General features: G+C 50.4%; 1 protein-coding gene and 1 long non-coding RNA gene across 7 annotated transcripts in view; one reads left to right on the plus strand and one right to left on the minus strand.

Moving 5' to 3' along the window:
• Positions 1-13,614, plus strand: part of GOLGA1 (golgin A1) — a 47,340-nt gene extending 33,726 nt beyond the window's left edge. For 5 of the 6 annotated variants that reach the window (XM_060411805.1, XM_060411809.1, XM_060411808.1 and 2 more), the window contains 7 exons: positions 4,368-4,457; positions 5,392-5,494; positions 5,598-5,758; positions 6,136-6,282; positions 9,554-9,613; positions 10,138-10,308; positions 10,853-13,614. In XM_060411805.1, the coding sequence (XP_060267788.1) occupies positions 4,368-4,457; positions 5,392-5,494; positions 5,598-5,758; positions 6,136-6,282; positions 9,554-9,613; positions 10,138-10,308; positions 10,853-11,080 (960 nt within the window). In that variant the 3' untranslated portion in view covers positions 11,081-13,614. The remainder of the gene's footprint in view (positions 1-4,367; positions 4,458-5,391; positions 5,495-5,597; positions 5,759-6,135; positions 6,283-9,553; positions 9,614-10,137; positions 10,309-10,852) is intronic. The other variant, XM_004005642.5, reaches the window with a different exon arrangement.
• On the minus strand, positions 698-6,926 carry LOC121818999 (uncharacterized). Its single transcript, XR_006059084.2, has 2 exons — positions 6,679-6,926; positions 698-1,742 (listed from the first exon to the last, which is right to left on the minus strand). It is a non-coding gene; the product is annotated as an uncharacterized LOC121818999 (long non-coding RNA).
• Positions 13,615-13,832: the final 218 nt, after the last annotated feature.

The raw sequence follows: 13,832 nt of genomic DNA on the forward strand, positions 1-13,832 counted from the left end.
TATCTAATTGTGTCACTTTCATGTCATGTCTGATTTCAGCAGTGCTGGGCCTCTGTTGCTGCATGCAGGCAGTGAGTGATGGCTACTTGTCATTGCGGTGCAAGAGTCTCTCATTGCAATGAGCTCTCCTGCTGCAGAGCGCAGGTTCTAGGTGTGCACGCTCAGTAGTTGCAGCACATGGGTTCAGCCACCGTGCTGCGTGTGGAATCTTCCCAGACCAGGGATCAAACCCGCATCCCCTGCATTAGCAGGCAGATTCTTAACCCCTGGCCCATGAGGGAAGTCCAGGTGCCATGTCTTTATGTGTGCATGTGGAGTAGCCAAGGGAAAGTTCTATACTGTGAGTAGAGAAGGAGTGGAACTAGCGTTTGTGGATGATAGGGGGTTGTCAAGGGGGCAACTGGAAGTTTTAAGCCGAGGGAACATGTGAGAAGTTTTAACAGGATTACTCTGGCTCTGTATGAAGAATGCTCTGTAAAGGAGGCAAGTACAGAAGCAGGAAGACCTTTGAGGAGGCTTGTATATCGCTGTGCTTGCTCTGTTTAAGAATATAAAGGCAAAAGTGAACATTTTAGCAGGGATTCAGAAATTATTATAAAAGACAGTAGTTTTGAAAAGGAATCAAATAATTTCAAAACTGAAAAGTGCAATAGCTGAAAGTAAAAATGCAGTAGATTTCCAAAGGACCTGAGGAAACTTTCTGGAGGAATAGATATTTTCACTGTTTATTTTGGTATTGGTTTCATCTTAATTCATCAGTTGTACACTTTGAATATGTGCAGTTTATTATTGTCAATTATACTTAAGTAAAGCTCCTAAAAAACAAATAATGAGCTTAACAGCAGAGTGGAACTAAAGAGATAAGTAATGGGAGAAAGGGCAGAATGAAATGCAGGGAAAAAATGATAAAAGACAGGATACTGTGAGATGTTTTATTATGTGTCAGTGGAAGCTCAGAGGCAATGAAAAAAACTGAGAAGCATTAAAGAGATGATGGGTGAGAATTTTTCAGACTGATGAAAGCTGTCGAGTCACAGGGACAGGTAGAAGAGTTGTTACGGATCCAAACAGCACAAGTTTTCAAATCCATACCCAGACACCGCATTGTAGTAGCACAAAAAGAAAAGCAACAAAACACAAAGAATTAGTTGATAACAGACTTGCACTAAAGGAAGTACTGGGAGGAAAATTCTAGATGTACAGAAAAGGTAAAGAGGGAGGAACGAATGGATAGCAGGGCTTATTGCAAGTATGTGACCAGGAAGAAGATCTGACGCACAGCACATTGTTCATGGCCCAGCTAGGAGAGAAGAACCACCCCAGATATTTGAGTGAGAATTTATGTTCTAAGGTAGTTTCTTCTCCAGCGCTGAAACAGTTAAAAGATATCACAAAGGTAGCAACTGTAGGACTCAGCTTTCCAACTGTAGGACTAAGAGAAGAAAGTGAAGAAGTTGGAATTACTAAATTTAGGAATTAAGAGGAGCTCCACAGATTTGCCAGTCAGACCTCTGAAGAGGGGGCTCTGTACTGCAGTGGTGCTGGTGTGTGTGCCGGGCAGTAGGGCCATGAATGAATTCAGCTGCAGGTGTCAGAAGACTGCAGAGTGGATGCAGCTGCTGTTTCAGGAAGAACTTGCTGCCAGGGCCAAGCTGCATTGCTCACAGAAACTGCAATCTGACCAAAAGGAGCAGTCTTTTCCTCCCTCCTCCTGCATTCCAGTCTCCCTGGAGCTCCCCCTGCTGGCAGAGATGAGTATGTATCAGTATCTGAATACGGAGCCAGCTGGACCCGGAGAGAGAAACATGGTTTGTGGAATCCCAGGTTCAGCATCTAAAAGCAGAATATGAAATGTTGGGTGTGGGCTGAGGCAGTAACTGAAAAACAGCACACACAGGCTTTTTCGGAATGTGGTTAATTTTCAAATGTTTGGGTGAATTTTCTCAATGTCTTGGATTTCTGGCTTAGTATCATTATGGTCAGATAATATTCTGAATGATTTCAGTGCTTGATATTTATTTCGACTTACGTTATGACCCAACCTATAGTCTATCTTGGTAAGTAACGGAATGCACTTGAAAAAATATACATAGTCCGCTCTTGGGGAGGGCGTTCTGTAAGTGCGAGATAGGTCAAATTGGTCAACAGTATTGTTCAGATTTCTGTAGGTCTTCTGCTTTTGTTTGTTTGTTTGTTTGTCTATGGGTCTCATCACTTACTGAGAGGGGTGCTGGATCTTCAGCTATGACCGTGGATTTGTCTCTCTCTCCCTCTGTCAATCTTTGCTTCAGGTGTTTTGAAACACTATTTTTAGGTGCACACTTTTTTTTTTTGGTATTGTTTGGACCCATATTTTTCAGAGCAGTCCTCTGGGAAAGTCATTTCCAGGGACAGAGAACTGTGCGTGTGGGTGGCCTGCTGACTTGCTCAGTGGCCCTGAGCTCAGCCTCAGCTCCTGGGTCGTGTGTTTCTGTAGCACTAGCACAGACTTTAGAACCACGTAGATTCAGTTCTGGGTGCCACCCTGGCCCCTCACGAGCTGACCCTTGAGGGAATCTAGTTTCCTTTTTTCACACTGAAGGTGTTGACCCTTGACCTCAAGAGGATGATACCGTGAGGATAAAGCGTGACCGTGGATGAAAAGTGCCAGGTGCAGTTCCTGGCATGGAGGTGCTTTGAGCCTCTGCTTCCTGCCCTGACACGCTTTGCTGTTTTCTTGCTCACAGCCCGCCTCCTGTCCCTTAAGACAGCGTCAGTCATAGTGTCTCTCCTGAACTTCCCCAGAAAAGGCACCTGTAGACATAGGACGTTCTTGTCACCCGTCCCAGCACCTGGGCCTGCAGGGCCAGGATCTCATAGCTCGGCTCAGCCTGAAACCCCTTGTTCTTTCTCCTGTATCAGCAGAGCTTCTCCTATGCAGGGGATTGTCTGGGTTAGTTCAAGGTCCCATTGTCAGCCTCTTGAGTTCCAGCACCAATTTACCTTCTCTACTAGAGGTGGACTCATGGAAAGTCAATTCAGACAGCTCCCCGGTAGAAGTCAGAAGGGACAGGCCGTGAGGTTGGCATCTCCCTCCATTCACCCCCTGGCTTGTGTAATTGGAAAAGGAGATTCCACAGGTGGAGCTGAGTAGTTCACAGAACCAGAAGGACTTGTCCGACTAGAACACGGCCTCGGGTCTCCTCCTTGCTTGCCTCACCTGACTTACCCTGTCAGTCACCCAGCTTGTCCTTGCATTCCTCCATGATGGTTGATAGGACATCACTTCAGCAACTCCACACTGATAACATTCCAACTTAGCAACCCCAGGGTAATGAAGACATGTCCCGCTCAACTTTACCATACTAAAAATGGATTTTGATATAAAAAAGGATTTGATTGGTTCATCTTGGATGGCAGAGCCACCCTTGGACAAATTGATTTGGCCACAGGTATGAGGTACTATGATTGACCAGGCCTGAATAACATGCTTATTCCTATAGCCACAAAACGGGGGGCATCATTATTGGCAGCCCTACAAGAACCATGTGGAATTGCAGGGTGGGAGTGGGGAATAGCAGTGATGAGGCTCTTACCCCCAAAAGGGGTGGTTGTGGGTAGATAGAAACAGCAGACATTCCTGACCCGTGTGCAGGCACCTGAGAAGTCATATTATTATTCATCTGGGGGTTGATCAGTGAGCCCGGCATCATGTCAGGGAAGAGGACTGATGTGTTTGTCAGGAAAGAGGCGCCGTGATCTGGGAAGGGCCAGTGGAGCAGCCCTGCTTGAGGTAGAAGGGCCTGGGTGGTAGAGTGTAGCAGCCAGAGGCTTGGTTCTGAGCTCAGGCACTGGCTTAAAACCTGGCCCTGCCACCAACTCACTCTCAGACCTCATGCAAATTACATGACCTCTCAGAGTCTGTGTTTTCTTTCCTGTACTATGGATGATTTTGATGAATCTGACATTTGCTCTATTAAAATTTAGTAATTGCTTGTTATCATTTCTGTAATCAAATTGTTCCAGTCTGCTGCTCTGTTCACATGGGCCTGAGTCATCTGGTTCTGTGTTGATTTTATTAGAGCAGCTTTTCAAGTCTGGGTCCCCTAGCCTTTGGCCTGAGTACTGACTGGCGTGCTCAGGGGATGACAGCCCTCAGCGGTGTGCCTGTGCCCAGAGGGGTTAGTGGGCTGTGCACTGGGACAATTCTCACAGAGGAACGGAAGGCCGTGAAGCCAGAAGGTAGCCTGGGAACCTCGGGAGCAGGAGACACGCTTGTCTGTTCCTGTGAGACAGTCCTCTCTGTGGGCGTCACGTGATGTGTGCAGCAAAGAAAGTGGGAACTGGGTTTTGGGACTCAAATCTCCTACCCGTTTTCTGGATTGTAGGAAGAATGGAGCCAAAGAGAAATCGTGAGTGTGGCGATGGCTCAAGCCCTGGAGGAGGTGCGGAAGCAGAGGGAAGAGCTGCAGCAGCAGGTAGGCCCCGTGGGATGCGACCCGCATCAGCCCCAGCCAGGACTGACCTCCCTCCCGCCTCTTGGGAGCAGGGGGCGGACACAGGTCTAGGGATGCTGTCAGCTGCTTGGTTTCCTGATGTCTCTAGGAAGGTAGGAGAAACCGTTAGAAACCCTCCCGCCTTCTCTGGTGGTCCCGTGGTTAGGACCCTGTGCTTCCAGTGCGGGGGGTGTGGGCTTGACCGCTGGTCAGGGAACTGGATCCCACATGTTGTGTGGTGTGGCCAAGAAAAGACAAGAGGAAAGAAACTCTCACCCCATGGGATAACCTTTTAAAATTTTGATAGTTGGTTACTGTTATAAACGTTAACCTGGAGGCAAGTCCACCCCCAGGTTCTGATTCTAGGAGGTGGGCCCCACTGGCTGCAGGCCCCAGAGACCACAGTTGAGCTTTCAGCCAGATGGGTGGGAGAAGCCGTCTTCTGAGGACAGGATCAGGCTCAGGCCCCAGGTCTGGGTAACTGGCTCTAAGGCTGTGGTAGGTTCTTAACAGGTCTGTTGGAGTTGCCTTTGAAAAGACCCTGTGATAATCACACCTTCATGAATACCACAACAGTGAAGTTGTGTGCATCCCATGCTGGGCACGTCACAGGCACGCAGGACATGAAGTTACAGTCGTGACAGCTTGTGGGAAGGCTGGGCATAATGACCATGTCTGTGGTGGGCCCACTGCAGGCAGGGAGCCGTGGGGGCAGTTGCCCCTGTGCCTGCCGAAGAGAACTGACCTGTGCTTTTTTCTGTTAATAGGTGCAGAGGTTAGCTTGGGAAATGTTCTAGGCTGTGGCCTTCAGGGAGGGATTCATGGAGGACCCTGGGTAATGGAAAAGTGGAGACTCCTTTAAGAAAGACGTGATTGCTACTCCTAGCCTTCTCTCATGTTGGGTTTTCTCTCCAAGGCCGCTGACCTGACAGCCGTGGTGGGCGAGAAGGAGCAGAGTCTGCAGGAGAAAATGGAAGTGATTCTCCAGAAAGAGCAGGAGATTCTCCAGCTGAAGAAAGGTGAGGCCCCTGCCCCTGGCTGAGCCTTCTTGCCTGTTCTTGCTGGGGACCCCAGCCTGGAGGGGCCCAGGCAGGGTGCTCACTGCTCCTGTGCCTGGCCTAGGTCACGACTCTGCACTGCTGCAGACACGCCAGCTGCAGAGCGAGCTGGAGGCCCTGCAGGGCCTGAGGGCCGAGGAGGCGGAGGCCACAGCCACGCGGGAGGACCTGCTGAGGCTGACGGGCCAGGAGCGGCCCCTGGTGCTGTCAGCCAGCAAGCCCCATGTGAGTCCCGCCTAAGCTGCTCAGGGTGCGGGGCAGTGGGGGGGGCAGCATGTCACCAATGGGCAGAGGCAGTGGGCAGGCCTGGGGGGCGCTGGGCAGCTTTGGGTTCCTCTTCAACAGGAGGGTACCTCCCTGACGAGGGATTTGTGAGCATTGAGGAGCCCATCTAATGTGACGACACCTGTCTGCGTTCAAGTGCTGAAGCCCTCCTTCCCAGCCGGCTCCTTGTGTGGGAGGTTGATTGCCCCCCAGAGGGCCCTGCGGGGATCTCCACAGTCTGGTTCCTGCTGGGTGCCTGGCGGACACGTCAGTCGTCCCCTTTGCAGTGAGGTCGGTGGCTTAGCTTGACCATCACCTGTGCTGCCACCACCCTGTAGGTGACCTCGAGGGCCGGGCAAGACCCCGAGTACCAGCTTTCAGCTGTGGAGGGAATACCAAACGGAGAGATGGGGGCAGCCATGGATCTGGGGCAGCTACAGAAGGAAAAACAGGACTTGGAGCAGCAACTTCTAGAGAAAAATAAGGTGAGGATGCTCCCCACCTCAGCTGTTTATGTCTCCTTTCCCGTCTTTGTGCCTAAAACCCTCTAGTCCCTTCTTCAGGCTTTGTGCTGATGCCCTGGGCCCCTCTTGGGGGCGGCTTTGCTGCTGCTGCTGCTACTGCTAAGTCGCTTCAGTCGTGTCCGACTCTGTGCGACCCCATAGATGGCAGCCCACCAGGCTTCCCCGACCCTGGGATTCTCCAGGCAAGAATACTGGAGTGGGTTGCCATTTCCTTCTCCAATGCATGAAAGAGAAAAGTGAAAGTGAAGTCGCTCAGTCATGTCTGACTCTTAATGACCCCATGGACTGCAGCCAACCAGGCTCCTCCATCCATGGATTTTCCAGGCAAGAGTACTGGAGTGGGGTGCCATTGCCTACCTCTTCCATTAAAAGGGCTTCCTCCTGATTCTTCTCTGCTTGCTTGCCTCGTGCATGGCCCTCTCGTTTCACACTCCCCAAGTCTTCTCCCAGCGCTGACCTGAGGTGGCATCCCGAGTGTCAGGGCTGGGGCAGTAGGAGGCCTTGGTGTCCCTGCCCCCTCTGCCCTTGCCAGCCGGTCCTAGCCAGTCCCCTGGCCTCTGCACCTTCTTCTCCAGCTGTGAAATGAGAGCGCTGATGCTTGCCTTGAAGCGGTTTGGGGGTTTTAGGGGGCGGGTATTGGGTGATGAAATGAAACTGTTAGTTTCCTGTAAATTTTCTGGTATTTGATAGAGGCTTAATAAATGTCATGATTCTACCCACCCTGCCTGGCCTCTGTACCTGTAAATGCAGGGGCTCATTTGAGCCTGGGTTTACTGTGTCCTGTGAAGTTAATGTATGGCCTGGTTAGTGCTCTGGCCTGAAATTCTGCGTGCAAATTGTGTGGTTGCTCTTTAACACGGGAAAAGGTATTCCTTCTTTCTCTTCCCCACCCCCGCCTCCCTCCCTCCCTGTCTTGCCTTTCCCCTCCCCCACACCCACTCATCTCTTGTGGGGAAATACAGGCGCGCACTCTGTGTGTCCCCAGGCCCTGCCCTCACTCGGCTTCTCCAGATCACACTCGCATCCTTGGCGATCTCACCCGTCCTGTGCGCTGCTGGCACCTTACCCCCGCTTCAAGTCCAGACAGTACCCATGAACTCAAGACTTCTGTATCTACCATATTTCTCTGTGTCAGTGTCTTGAAAGGCAGCTGAAACTGGAAACATTCAGAGCCAGACTTCAGACTGACCGCACTTTCTAGCATCTGCTGCCATCTTTCCTATCTCAGGAAATGGCCAGAACCTTGCAGCCATCCCTGACCCCCTTGTTTCTCTCACAGCCAACGCCCAGATCATTAGAAAATCCCTCGGGCTCTCCTTTTAAACTATATGCGGAATGAGCTGCTTCTCCTCCCGCCCCTGCTGCCAACTGCGACCCAGTGACCCCCTGTCTTCCCTGGAGGACAGGAGTGGGCTTCTAACTGGTTCCCCTGTACTTGTCTTTTCCAGCCCTCTGATGACTCACTGTCCCCATAAAAGCCCAAGTCCTTACAGTGGCCACAAAGCCTCAGTGGTCTGGCTCCTTACTGCCCTTCACCCGCACCCTCTGAGTGGTCTGGCTCCTTACTGCCCTTTACCCTGCACCCTCCGCTCCCGCTGCAGCAGCCTTGCCTTTCTGTGAAGCCCAAGCGCCCTCCCGCCTTCAGGCCCTTGCACTTGCTGAGCCTTCTGTCTGGAAGGCCCTCCCCAGTTCCCTGGCCTCTTATGTGGTGTCATTTTCTCGGTGAGGCTTCCCCTGCTGTTCTGCCGGCCCTCCCCACCAAAACTCCTGTCCCCTCACCTTCCTCTTTTTCTCCAGCCTCTTATACCTTGTGATATACTGTAGATTTGCTGGTTAACTTTTTCCCTCCAGAGGGCAGACATTTTTTCTTCCTTTTTCTTCCTTTTTTTTTTTTTTTTGCTGTTTCCTCAGTCTCTAGGCCAGTGTAGAGACTCAGTATTTGTTGGGTAAATTAATGAATGAGTCAAAAACCTAGAAAATCAAGTAACATAAAATAGCAAGTGTACTTTTGGGGGAATGCCCAGCCTCATGGTCAACCGGAGAATACACAGTGAAACTGAATGTCACCCTTCTGTCAGCGAGGTGTTGGAGGCAGTGTACCGTGCTTCACGGGAGCTGGAGGCGCTTTCACATCCCCCAACCCAGCCATCTTGTTCCCCTAGAGGACTATGGACATACCACTCTTGAGAAAATGAAGCTTATTACAGCTTTGTTTAAACATGGAAGCTCAGGGAACTCCCTGGCAGTCCAGTGGTTAGGACTTGGCGGTTTCACTGCCGTGCCAGTGGATTCAGTCCCTGGTCAGGGAACTAAGATTCCACAGACCAGGCAGTGTGGTCAAAAAAAAAAAAGGAAATTTGGCTATATAAGACAACATGGGGCATCCCCTAGAATTACTGTCACATTAAAAGTTACTATGAGGAAAACTAAAGCTGTGGAAACTCTGATAAATGCAAAATACTATTCAGAGTTCTAGCTATTCAGTGCAAGAATGGTGATATGGACTAGAAGTTCACAGGAAAATCTCTGATATGTTAGAGTTGTGAGGTTTCAGAGAAATTTTTATTTAAAATTCTTCCCTGTATTGTTTATACAGTAAATGTTTTAATTGGAAAACAAAGTTCAGCCTTTCTGGTTATTAATGGAATGTGTAATAAATTATATTTAAGGCCTGTAATACTAATAATTAAACTCACCAAAAATAGGAAAATAAATGAAAGCTATAAAACCCAACGTTGGTGGGTTATGCCAAAAAGCCATGATCTCTTACACTGTTCCAGATCAGCATTGAGAATTCTTAGGGTATTCCAGGAGATCAGTGGTAGTGGTGAGACCTGTTAAGTTTTGGCCCAGGTATCCTCCTTGGGGGTGATAGCACGTAAATATAATTCTAAAGGACAGAACGTACTGTGCAGAGGCATCTCGAGCTCTGCCACCTACAGGGGCAAGTGCCTGAAGCAGTCCTGAGGACCCAGGCCATGGTGGGGGCGGCGCTGGGGCGGTGGCCCTGGCAGGGCCCAGAGAGCACGTGTGTGCAGAGCAGAAGCGGGTGGGGGGGAGAGGCGGCAGGTGTGTCGTCAGCACGAGCCTCGCAGGAGATGAGGCAGGGGCGTCTGACAGGTGTATGGGGACCCACGGGGTTTCTGTCTGTGCTGTGGTCCTTGGCACCTTAGAGATGGTGGAATGTGCATTTAATGGATGGCTTTCTGTCGGGGTGGGACTTTGATCACAGACCATAAAGCAGATGCAGCAAAGGATGCTGGAGCTCAAGAAGACTCTGCAAAAGGAGCTGGTGAGTGGCCCTGCTCCCCGCCGCCCGAGCCCTGCTGGCTGCGTGGTCCTCCCCAGGGCTCTCGCTGCCTGAGGGTGCTCCCTTCCTGCCCGGAACCACAGACCTCTGGGAAGCCAGATGTGGGCTGGCGGGACAGTGGTCCTGCCAGCTTGACCGTGCTTCTGGAAAGTGGCTCTGTGAGCCCTGGCACAAGCCCTCCTTCTGTGAGCCAGTGAGGTCAGTGAGGCGGCGTGCGCAGCACACACGCGTGCGCAAGGCCAGGTCGGGTGCTCACCCCCAGGAGACGAGTCCTGAGCCGGATAAAGGAGATGGCCGGACTTCCCCATGGCCCTCGTGCCTCCTCCCAGCCAGCACCCTACCTTCTCAAGTGCTGGCGCTTCCTTCCCAGCTGAGCCCTCGTCACCCTGCTGTGTGCAGCGTGTGGCAAAGAGCTTCCGGTGATGACAGCCTAGGCCGGGTGACTTTCCCATGTCATTTTCAGACCTGTCTTGAAGGGCTCAATGTAGCATCTTTCGTTTTTTCAGAAAATCAGACCTGATAATGAGCTTTTTGAAGTCCGAGAGAAGCCTGGGCCTGAGATGTCAAACATGGCACCTTCAGTCACGAATAATGCTGACCTGACTGACGCTCGCGAGATCAACTTCGAGTACCTCAAACACGTGGTTTTAAAATTCATGTCCTGTCGCGAATCTGAGGTAAAGGGCTTTTGAATTGCCCTTTGGGTACTGAGTTCCGCCCCCAGGCCTGCCTGGTTCATTGTCCAGGCTTCACCTGGCTTCCCACCAGTTCCATTTCTTTCTTCCTCTTCCACGAGCCACTTTGACCACAAGTATGGACACTTAGTCATGTCTCCAGCTGGCATTGACCCGCTGACTGAGCAGCCCGCAGGGGACTCCAAGTAGGGAGCTGGCTCCTGGGAGGAGATGTGGGTTGGATGCTGAGGCCAGAGTCCAGGGAGCTGCCTCTGCCCAGCGGTGCTGCCTCTGCCCAGCGGTCCTGCCTCCTGCCGAAGAGCAGGGAGCTGCCGTGGCTGTCCTGGTGATCTTGCCAGTCCCCGAGTAAGAGGGAGGGGAGAAGAGCCAGCAGCCCTCAGAATGCCCACCTCCACCCTCTGCGTGGTCCTTGCTGACCAAGCTGGGAGTGCCCAGAGGAGCAGGACCGGGAGATGGCTGCCAGTTGGCTGCTGGCCGCCTGCTAACTCCCACCGAGGCCCATGGCAACCAAACTTATTTGTTTCAGGCTTTTCATCTTATAAAAGCTGTGTCAGTGTTGCTCAACTTTTCACAAGAGGAGGAGAACATGCTCAAAGAAACCCTGGAGTATAAGGTAGGGTTTCCTGGTCTGCTGTCTGCCTTCCAAAAACTAGTCAGTCATCCCAGCCCTGGCAGATGGGAGCAGTGCACGGCTGCCTTGTTACCTTGGAAGGTGCCTCTGGATGATGAACTTGACTGGGGCAGTGCTGACTGAGAAGCCGCTCTGTGCCCACAGGTCTCTGCTATATTTGACTAACAGGCCTGTGACAGCACTTTCATTGGTATCACTTCATCAACAGCCCCAGGTCTGGTTGGCACCCAGACTGTTTAAAAAAGTAAAAAATACTCATAAAGTACCTGCATAAAAGCTGTAATAGAAAACACTGAGCTGCTCCCAGCCAGAGTCAGGATGCGTGGAGGGCAGGAGGGGCCAGAAGGGCAGGATGGGAGGAGGCCTCTTTCAGCTCCTTCTGCACCCAGTCCTGGCTCCTCATCTCAGGAGCCTTTTTTGTTTCAAACACAGATGTCGTGGTTTGGGTCCAAGCCAGCTCCCAAGGGCAGCATCCGGCCGTCCATCTCCAACCCTCGGACACCGTGGTCCTAGGTGGCACTACCCAGGGATGGGGGCTCCAAGGGCTGACACTTTTTCTGTGAAAAGAACACTGACACACCCCAGTCCTAGTGGGTTTTTAATCACTGTAACTGCAGTATTTTGTACAAGCGTCTGAACATTGTTTACAAGACTTAAGGCCCACTCCTACAGACTGATACGAATCTCAGGAGGTCGCTGATCCTGACATCCTAGTTTCCGGAGAGCCCTGGCACAACCCACATTGCCACAGTGCTGCTAAAATCCCAGCTCTGGCCAGCACCCACCTGCACCTGAATCCTCTTTCAACGTTACCACTTAAAGCTGAAGCCCTCAGCCTGTGTCAGAGAGGAGGCAGCCAATCCATCATGTGGTGATGACGCTGGACAGACAGGCCTTCGACATGGTGCCCAGCAGGGCAGACCCACCTGCTTCTGCCACAAAGAGCCAACTCAGTGAGGCTGGCTTTTTTCAACTCCCTTTCCCTGTTCGTATGTTTGGGTTCAGGTGAGTTAGAAGAGGCTTTTAAACACTTCCACCCAAGGAAACGTTATTGCACCTTGCTACTCAAACATCCTGGAACTTCAGATGTGTCCATCTCTAAGGTACTCCGGGGCCAGTGTGGATTAATGAATATGTGCACCTTTCTGACAGTATCTCATTTTACTGAAGAAAACTAGCAAATGTGTAAAAAGATTCTTAGTACCAAATACACTCAATTGCCTTTTTAATGAATGTACTTGTGGTGGATAGGTTGCTGGTAAACCATTTTAAACTATTTTTTATAGCTAAAGTTCCTCACTATTATAAACATGTCTTCTGTATTACAAAATCCATTTAACTTGTGTTCTTAAAGGAAAATCAGAGCATCAAGAGGAAATCATTTCTAAGATTGGGATCCTTGTCCCAATCTGCCTCCCTCTGAAGCAGTGGTGGTGTTTCACTTGCTTAGATCTTAATTCTGTTGTTATAACACTGAGCAAATGCTAATCAATGTTTTCTACTGCTGAGGACAGTCTGCTGCATTCAAAGGAAGCCGCAGCTGCTCCTTGCCTCTCCCCAGCCTTGACCAAAATGGTGGAGGTGGACTGCCCTGTAAGTGGAGCCACCATCTCCCCATCACCGCATCCCCCCCACCCTGGATATTTAAGATGACACTACATTCACGTGTGGCGTCCAGGTGGCCCCTGCCTGGCTGCAGTACTTGACGACATGCAGATGGCTCTGGAAGTGACTGATGAAAACTCGTATTCATCATCATTAAAGAAAAGGGAAATACTTGCCTTGGATAAGGCACACTTTCAGATCTAAAGGGAAACTGTATATTTATAGTTTGATGAAAGTTTTATTGGTTAAATAAAAAACTGAGTTAATAACTGGAGCTGCTAGATTTATCATCAGTTACCCAATGATGTTAGGTTTCTCAATTATGTTTAGGGCTAAAATATATATAAAATATATCTCACAGGAAAGCAAGGATATGCAGTTAACGTAAGACAGTTCCATGGCCCTCGAAGTACCAGGCAAGGGCAGCATTACCCTCACCCAGCTCGGACTCTGCTGCCCAGTGACGCTTGTTACCTGCCTCCTCCTGCAGCTCCCCTGGCAGATGCGACCCGTGCCTAGGAGGCCGTTTCCCGTTATCTGGTGGGGACACAAACCAGGAGTCCCTTCTGTTCCATCATTTTGACAAGTAGGAAGTAGCTCTTCCAGCTAAACAATTCCTTAAATTGGGTAGTTAGGGCTGCCAGAGGCGATCCCAGCTCAGCCGTGGGAGCCCCCACCAACTCTTCTGTGGCCTCCCCAGCCCTTGAGCTGGTCTCGCCGCCCCCCACCCCCCACCCGCCAGCAGTTTTAGACACAGTTGTGGGGCCCCCTATTTGGTCTGTTCTTGCACAGGGAGGATTCGTTCTGATTAGGCTTTCCTCCTGCATGTTGAATTTCCTTCAGCTTTAAGAGGAAGAGTGGAGTACTCAAGTGATTTAATGCACTTTCACTTGTATAGAACATTCTGTGCTAGACAGTACATAGAGCCCTTTATATGAGCATCAGATCTTGATCTCACCCTCCATGTTGTAAATAGGGATCGTATTATCTAAAACTGCTGTAGAAAATTCATTTGTGGTGCAATACACTTGATTAAAGCCCTTCAACCCAGATGCAGTGCATTTTACTTGTCATCGGTTGGTGTGTCAGCATCTTTTTGACTTGTTAAATTTAGTACATTGTGTCTTACTTGAAAACTTCAAGGCTAGCTTCAAGGACCTTAGAGCATTTGTCTTTCAGAAAGAACCTTCCCAGGTTAGGTTTGGGTGAGTAAATATATTTGTAATTTAATTAAGCCAGCAGCCTAGTCCTACCTCCCAGGAAGGGTGGG

Source organism: Ovis aries, chromosome 3 (genome assembly GCF_016772045.2).
Source record: "Ovis aries strain OAR_USU_Benz2616 breed Rambouillet chromosome 3, ARS-UI_Ramb_v3.0, whole genome shotgun sequence".
NCBI lineage: Eukaryota > Metazoa > Chordata > Mammalia > Artiodactyla > Bovidae > Ovis > Ovis aries.